The following is a 9467-nucleotide window of genomic DNA, read 5'->3' as shown; positions in this document are numbered from 1 at the left end:
CCTTATAAGTATTAATTATATGGTAAAATGAACTTACATATCAATACTTAAATGTACATAATTGTTAATTTTTTAAATCTAAATATATTTGTTTTGTTTATGTAACATTTATTTTTAAGATATATTTAATATTCGCTTAACAATTGGATATTTCATAGTTTACAAATTTATCAAGAAATTCGATGTTTATCCTTATAACTTATAATTCACGTCGATTTAACTCTTTTAAGTATAAATTATATATATACAATATATATGATCAACAATAGGTTGACTGAAAGTTTATAATATTAATCATTATAAAACTAATACATTAATGTCATTACTTTAAAAAAAAATATTATATTTATAAAAATTTAGTAGATAATAATATATATTTGTTGAATTGGACCTACTTGATCCCATCCCTACATAAATTATTTCATATATATATATATGACATCAAATAAGAAAATAGGTTTGACATAAGTATATAGAGGTTTTTTTCAAGATACAAACAGTCTTTTGTGCATTATTTTTAAAGAAATATACATTCATAATAATTTTGTTTGACATTGTGTTAAGAAAAACTCTCCATCTTAGAATAGTTTGATGTGGGGAAAGAATTATTGGTTAATGGATATCATTGAGATATTGAGAATGGAAAGACAGTTGACATGCGTCTAATGAGTGGTTGCATGGAAAATGCCTTATTCCAAAAAATTTATACGTTAATTTTTCTGACTTTTTCTTTTTAATCTTGTTGAAAAATAGTGCAGAATATAGAAGAGATATTTGATTGAAACTCGGTTCTCAAATAGGATTGTGAAAGAAATTTGTAAGATAAAAAAAAATTTAGTCGAAGAAGTTGATGTCTTGATTTGGTCACACTGTACCAATGAGAATTATTCGGTTAAATCATGTTTTCGATTTTTGTTTCTCGTGCAATCCGACACCGAAAAAGAAAGAAGAATGGCGGAAATTTCCAATGTCATGTGAAACATTTCGAGGTAGAGATGTGATTGGAATTTCATAAAGAGGGATAACAATAATTGTCGTTGGTGGGTCAAATAAGCGATAAGGAACAAATTAATTGATTTGAAAAAGATTGATGTTCCTCCCGATCCTCAAAATTATCGAAGACAACAAATGACGAAAATCATTGGAAGGCTAGTTGTGAATTGTAAGGCATTGACAATGAGAACAAAAATGTTTTTGCTAAATTTGTGGGACGTGATTATGAAGGAAAAATGATTGTTGGTGGCCATAAAATGTGGGCCAAATCAATTGCTTGCAAGCTAAATTAAAGGTTAAACTATCTTAGAGGCAATGATATTACTTCTCAATTTGGGAGTTACAAAAATAATGATTGAATCAAATTCAATTTTTTTTTTTATATATTTGCAATGAATTATCCGAAAAATTTAATGTTAGAGCATGGTTAACTCAAACACCTTGTTTTCGAGTTTTCATTTACTAAACGCAAGACAATATACTTCTAATAGAGTTTCAATCTTGCAAAATCTAGAAAACCAAATATTAACAACAAAACTAAATTCTTATGAATATATATATATATATATATATGTTCTACACTAAAATCCAACATTGAGAATTAAAGTCTTAGAATATTAAAAACCGGCAATCCATCATTCATTGAAAATGCACTCCTCCGGCAAGAACACCACCTACAATCCTTACCATCTGAAACGCCACCGTAGCCGCCGAAATCGGTAAACTAAGAGCTAAAATCGCCGACAATCCAACCACAACCGCCGGCCTAGTCTCCATCATCTGGGATTGCAACAACCCAATAACATCACAAATGAAAGCATCATAATCACCGTAAATTTGCTTCTCCCACCACATCCACTCTGCCGGTGGCTCGTAGTTCTTGTCGGCGAGTTTCATCTCGTGAATTCTAAGTCTTAACACGACCATGCTTTCGTCAACTAGCCGTCCGTTGTTGACGCCATCATTGTGGGCTTTTGTTCTAGATGTTGATAAAATAGGAGTATTCCGGTGAAGTGGCCGGAGAGGTAGGAAAGAGGAAGAAATTAGGAATGATGTTGAAGCAGCCATATATTGTAATTATTTAATTAATTATGAGATGATTATAATAATATATGGTTAGAAAATTAATAAATTGTGGTGTATATATATAGACAATAGATGATGTATGATGAATGTTTCTTAGTAATGAAGTGAATTAACGGTAACGTGGAGTGCCGGGAAATGATATGAAACCGTGTCCTTATTATAAGGTGTAGCCGACCTTCCAGAAAACAATCTTATGCGCGTTTTATTTTGTTTAGCCTAAGAGCATCCCCATCCTTGTACCCATACATAGGTACAAATATGTGCCACATCAGCAGCCACATCACAAATAAATTATACCTCTCAATTTATACCTCTATTCCCCAACCATCTCAAGTACAATTATGGTCCCACAATCCACATCATCTAATTCATGCAATATTTTTTAATTCAATAATTCAAGTAATCTTGTTTTATTTTTTATTATATTAATTTGTTTAAATTAATAAAACTAATATTTATAAATTATATTAAAAAATTGAAAAAAATCAATAATTTTTAAAAATAATTTAAGAAATTATCATCACAATAATACTTGAAAAAAATAGACTACTAAATCATATTTTGTTAAATAAAAAATTAAATAAAACGGTTTATTTTTTAAAAAATTTAAATGTTTATTTTTTTTTATAAAAAAGTGGGGGTGGGGACCACTTTTTTTGACTTTTTCTCATTTGTACCCAGTAGCAAAACTTTGCTACTCAATTTTCTCTCTCCTAATTTGTACCCATTTTCCCATTAGTGTACCCAGGTACAAATTTTGTCCACATCAGATTTGTACCTACCGATGGGGATGCTCTAATTACTTGTTTATATTTTTATTTAATTATGAATTCATTGTCGAGAGTTATTATTCGAAAATTTATAGAGTATGACTAAGATTTACCAAATGATATCTTAGTTTTTCGATAATTATTAGAAATTTGGATTGAGTCGGCCGATATGATAAACCAACATATTTAGGTAATATTAGTTTTTTTTGATATCCTCGAAACATTAAAAATTATAATTATACGATGTGTATAATTCATAATATTATTATTACAAAGTATTTTAGTTTCGTTACGAAAAATTGTGAAATTGGTTGGAGAGTTATTTGTTTTTATTGAAGATATAAAGTTGAATAAAATGTTGGGTAACATATTTTTATTTTTTTAATATCATGTTTTGTTTGTATGTTTAAACCGTTATTAATATTTTTAACAGATATGTCCAGACGGATCTAAAAATTAAAGTTAAAATGAGACGGGCTTAAAAAAAATAATGGATGAAATGAATGGATAAACATAAAATTTATCAATTTTATGAAAATTAAATAAACCAATAATTAATTAAATAAAAAAATTAAATTAAGGAGTTATTTTACGTCCCTAACTTAATATATGTATATATATATGACCATTTAAAAAAAAATATTCATTCTTCAACATAATTTTTTTAATTTATTTTATCTTTATTAAAGAGAATTTATTATATATATATATATATATAACTCAATTAAATTTTTAATGATAATATAAAAATTGAGCTAACTTATAGGTTAGCATCAATTAATTATATACTAAAGTTATAATGAACTAGCATTTAGCCCGTGCATTTGCACGAATAATAATATATAAAAACGTGAAAAAAAAATTACGGATAACATTTTTAATTTTATTTTTAACCGTTTTAAATTTATAGGTGGGTCAACCCACAATCCGACCCAAGTATCCATTTATTCAACATCATTATATATTAGTTAGTTAAAAAGTTAAACTTATATTAATATTAAAACGTCCCGCGTTTATCAAATTTGGTGTTGAATTTAAAATATAAAGTTAAAGAGTTGTACTTGTTTTTGTTAGGTTGCAAGTTCGAAACATACTTCTAGCATTTTTAATTTTATTTTTAACCGTTTTAAATTTAAAAACGGGTCAACCCACAATCCGACCCAAGTATCCAAATTAACCACAGCTCTCGACCCGGCAATCCGGACACTTTAAAAATTAAGCATCATTATATATATAGATTAGTTAGTTAAAAAGTTGAACTTATATTAATATTAAAACGTCCCGCGTTTATCAAATTTGGTGTTGAATTTAAAATATAAAATCTTTGTAGCCTAGTTGGTTAAAGAGTTGTACTTGTTTTTGTTAGGTTGCAAGTTCGAAACATACTTCTAGCATTTTTAATTTTATTTTTAACCGTTTTAAATTTAAAAACGGGTCAACCCACAATCCGACCCAAGTATTCAAATTAACCACAGCTCTCGACCCGGCAATCCGGACACTTTAAAAATTAAGCATCATTATATATATATAGATTACAGTCATTATTAGTAAACAATTTCTCTTAATACCAAACCAACCGTTCTGTATCAAATATATTTATAGATAAAAAAAATCGCACAGCATATTGGATCGCAAAAACACCAAGAGTAAAATTTGTGAGAATGGATAGAACAAGATTTTGATTTATTTCAACTCCTACCCTTTCAAAACTTTGGACGATCAAAAGAACTGATAGAATAATATAACTAATCAAATAAAAACAAATCTAAGTTTAATATATGGTGACCCTCCTCTCCTCTTGATCATAAACATTTGATGGGTTAAGATCAAATATACAATTATTTTATTTTATTTTATTTTACCTTAATTTATTTTCAGTTATGAAATCTTTAAATTGGAATCGAAAGTTTTAAGTATCAGCTGTTTATCAAAGCATTTGGAACATACCAAACTAGGTGACGGTATATTTAATTAATCACAACTCACGTGGACCCACCCGTCTATTCGGTCTAAAATTAGAAATAAAATAAACATAATTATTTATTAACGGTACATTGTTTAATATAAAAAGAATCAATCTTCACCGTTCGATAGACAACAACGTTTGTTAGGATTAGGTAGGACCCACATGATTAAATAACGTACACACTAAACAGAATTTAGGAAAGTGGTATGTATTGAGATGAAGTGGGGCCCTTAAAATGAGGAGAGGATCTGGATCGTTGATCTGATCTTCTTGGAGAAACCTGAAGGAAACTGCAATCAACTTTATTTTGCGACTTTGTAATTGAAAAGTGAATTATTTGAAAGAAATTGAATTTTTCTATCAGAAATTTCTCAATCATTACCAGAGATATCCTTCTAGATAGATTGTTTGATATTAGGTTTTAGATTTTATTTTATCAAATTTTGTTAGTCACGATCAATGTTTAATAACGATGAAGAGTTACTTTTTATGTTAAGACTTTAATTATGGTAGGGACTAGAGGCGATCAATGTTTAATAACGATGAAGAGTTACTTTTTATGTTAAGACTTTAATTATGGTAGGGACTAGAGGCGTAAGGAGGTAACACCGACCATACATGATATTATTACTGCTGGGATAAGGTATCGAGATCAATATGTTTTCTAAAATCTTGTTCTTTGACTTGACAGATTATATATGGATTAAAAGAATGTGTATTATGATTAGTCGAAAGTGTTTTATGGAGATTGAATTGTCGTCTTACATTTTTTTAGTATTCTTTGAAGCATTAATGAAATTGAGTGAGTGACGTCTGAGTCTCTTAGTAGTTGTTGGGAGGTTTGGATCGAGTTAGTAGATATGATAAGACTGAGTTAGTAGATATGATAAGACTTAATCGTTAGGTTATTATCTTGACTATATTTTGATGAATTATTCGGCTGGAAAAAAATCGACATACTTTCATTAATTGTATTCATCGGGTGCCTATTTAGGACATTAGCTGAGATTCGTTCTAGAAGTCGTAGAGTCGAATGAGGAGCTTATCGTCTTTTTTGAAAAACTTTGTACACGATAAGTTTTTTTTTGTGTGTTTGTGCCTATTGTTTTTTATTTAGGTTTTGTTGTGCTTAAGAATTAAAAAAATATATATATGTTATCAAAATTAAACCTATCATATCTTATTTATTTTAATCTCACTCAATTTATTAATCAAAATATTAAAAAAGATTAATAAAATTTTAAATTAAATATAAAAAGAATAATTTAATAAATTCAAATAATATATTTTTTATCAAACAAAATCTAAAAAAAACCCTCAAAATTAATTCAAATAATACAACATCAAACAAAATGATCAAGCTTAGAAGCAAATTCTTATTATTATTGATTTTACAAACAAAAGTACATGACAATAGCTTAATCTCAAAGTAATCCTTTTTTTGTGTGTGTGATTTCACATAAGTAAGTTATCAATAAAAAACTAAATTTAGTCACAATTTTTTTTCCTGTTAGTTCTAATGTTGATAGAGAACATAATATTCATTTTTGTCATGGTAATCATTAATAATTAACAAACACATTCAACTGTAACAAATGAAAAGTAAAACTAGAAGTGAAATATAATCTTAAGTACCAATGCTATAACCACAAATTGTTTGATTTCATACATTTATTGAAGCAAAAGTTTATTTTATTTTTTCAAATGTAATCGATATAATAGTTCCTTTTTTTTAGCTTTTTTTTTAATGAAAATACTAAAAGTCATTTTTTTATATAAAAAAAAGTACTTTATTATATTCTTTATTTGATTTTAAACATTTTTATGAAAAAATAAATCTGTATAAATAAATTAAATTATTTCTTAATCACCACACAAAGAAATATAAGTCATATGGAACTCTTGCTAAAAAAAAAAAAAAAAATTGGAGAATTAGAAATTAGTTCAGTCCAAGAAAGGCCCAAAATAAATAAATTCAACCCATCAAATAAACCTACAAACAAATCTTGTATTGCTAAGGAACCAAAGCACCCATTATTACCAAGCCGTCAATTTAATTTTAATGTTTTAACTTTAATGTGGTTTTATTATTTCTAATGATAAATATATAATATTTGATTAATTTTGGGAAATTATTTAGTTTTGGTTTGGTCAATGAAATCACAATTTCATTTTGACTGATAAACAATGATTTGATGAGAGAATTTATAAGTCAAACGAACTGTAGGTCTTTATCATTTATTGACTGCACATTTCATTTGGAAATTAAAGAATTCAAATTCTAGAAACACATAAAACAACTAATTATGATGTCATCCAATTTGTTTAAAACTGTTATATGCATATTTATTTATATACTAAAAAATTTAAATTAATGAGCCCTAGTTAACCACAACTCCAAATTTCTTGAATAAATTGGTTGTTTTGGTAAGCATTATTTTTTATTGATTATGTTTTTCAATGACCATAAGATACAATAAAAATATATAGATTAAACTCGGCCTACCTAATTAGCTTTGGAAATAGTCTTGGCATAAAAGAATAAATTTCAGTTTGTTTTTTCACTCATATTTTGCTCGTTTTCTTATTTTTGGTTCTCACAATTAGGGTCGGTTTTGGATAAGCCCAGCGAGTCCTTGGGTTATGGTAGTCTGGTATATCCCTCTCCAGAGCAGCCAATTTACTAAGATGTAATAAAATATTTAGTTAAAATTATTATTTTGTTTTCAAGCATAAAATATTTTATCATATTGGTTCAAGATAATAATTGAAATTTTTTATTTTGGTATGAATTCAACTTTATTAAAAAAAAAACAATATTTTTTTTATCAATTTTTTAAAATAGGCCTAGGAAAAAAAACCACATTTTCTTTTTACGTGGGGTTGAGGCTTAAATAAACAAATAGTGAATTAAGTTGAAAAAAATCAAAAAATTATGGGTAACGTCATATTTTACCATAATTATTTTTTCAGAATGAGGCTTCAGCTCACCGAGTCCTAACATCTGTCTTTGACTTGAGTGGACTTTAGCTCATCAATTTTTTATTTAATAAGTTGACATTACTCTCTAATTTCTTAATTTTTTAATCTATTTCATTATCGATCAATATTATTAAGTTTTTCCTTTTATCTCTAATTTTCAGATCGTCCTTACCGGTTAGGTCAAAACAAATACAATAACAAGCATTTGCTAAAGGAAGCGTGGAGGAAGGAAATCCCTTTTTTTTATTAAATTTTCTTTTTGAAATTTTGCATATATTTTGGATAAATAATTTTTTTTATAGTTTTAAAACTGTGTGAATAATGTGACAAGATAACAATGTTTAAATAAGCTAAAATAAAAGTATAGTTTTAATATGAAGGCACTCATTAAATCATGTGATTGTAATAACTACTCCTTAAAAAGAAAAAAGTTAAGAAAGGAACCTACAAGAACATTTGAAAAGAGGGAACTCATAATTATTATTATGGACAATTATTTTGAAGTATATATGTTAAATGATTAATTTAGTAATTAGAGCCATAATTCATTATAAAGAATGTTTAAATTAGAGACGTGGGCCTGACCACAGAGTTGTATTGTTGGATTTATATTTTATTCAATTGAATCTTGATCGTCATTTAGTTATTAAATTTCAATAAAATTTTATATACTTTTATTTGTTACATTTAATTTGGTCATTTATTTATAAATATTGAGCCCAGCTTGCATTCTTAAGGATCCCAACGAGTTTTATAGATAATGTATTTTTTATATTGAAAGTAGACGGTATTACTTTATATTTTAAGGTATCTTATAATATGAGTGTTTTATTTATTTTTAACATTCTACCCAACATAAAAAAATGAAAATTCTTTAAGCAAAAAGAGTTTGAATCAAAAATTTAATTTTTTTTTATTAAAATATTTTAAGTTGATAACTATAAAAATTTTGTTAATTTTTCTAAGAAAAATTAAATAAACTCTCATTTCAAAGTAAAAAAAAAAAAAAAAAAATCATCTAAAAGGAGCCTGAGATTGAATATGGTTGAGATGCCGTATATAATTTTTATTTTTTAAATTATTTTTATTTTAATATTAAAATTAGTAAAAATAATTCTTGATTATTTATATTATTTATAAATTTAGTGGTATTGTTATTTAGTTCAACGGAATAAATTGTTATTTTCTTATTTTATTTTGTATGTTTTAAGTAAATTTTAAAAAAATATAGTATTAATTTTTGTGTTAAAAGTTAACAATTTGTTTCATTAATTAATTAACTATAATATTAAAGTGTTCTGAGTGAAATTCAAATTCATGATAATTATATTTTAAACACGAATTTTGTTATTTGAACTATTATAATAGGATTATACGTTTTCTCATTTTTTTATTTTTTTTAATTGTACTTTATTTTAAAACAACTTTATTAAAGTTTTACCATCTAAACTCAGTTTCTCAATTCAAAAAAATATTTTCAAATGAGCCAAATTGTTGTGTTTGTATTAAATCCAAATAACTATTCATCAATCAAACAAGGGTTAAATGTTGCTTTTTTTTAATTATATTATCTAATCATTTGAGTATGTCCTCCTCTTGCTCTACATATATAAATAATAGAGACCCCCAAAAGAACAAGAATTCCACACAATCTTCCTAACAAAGATCAA

At 26.3% G+C, this 9467-nt stretch overlaps 1 protein-coding gene across 1 annotated transcript; it reads right to left on the bottom strand.

Annotated features, from left to right (window-relative positions):
- Positions 1-1516: 1516 nt before the first annotated feature.
- LOC124937105 lies at positions 1517-2077 on the bottom strand. Its single transcript, XM_047477616.1, has one exon. The coding sequence runs from the start codon at positions 2059-2061 to the stop codon at positions 1633-1635; it is 429 nt and encodes a 142-aa protein (XP_047333572.1). The 5' UTR covers positions 2062-2077; the 3' UTR covers positions 1517-1632.
- Positions 2078-9467: the final 7390 nt, after the last annotated feature.

This window comes from Impatiens glandulifera, chromosome 4 (assembly GCF_907164915.1).
Source record: "Impatiens glandulifera chromosome 4, dImpGla2.1, whole genome shotgun sequence".
NCBI classification, from domain to species: domain Eukaryota; kingdom Viridiplantae; phylum Streptophyta; class Magnoliopsida; order Ericales; family Balsaminaceae; genus Impatiens; species Impatiens glandulifera.
This window is presented reverse-complemented; position numbering and strand designations above follow the sequence as displayed.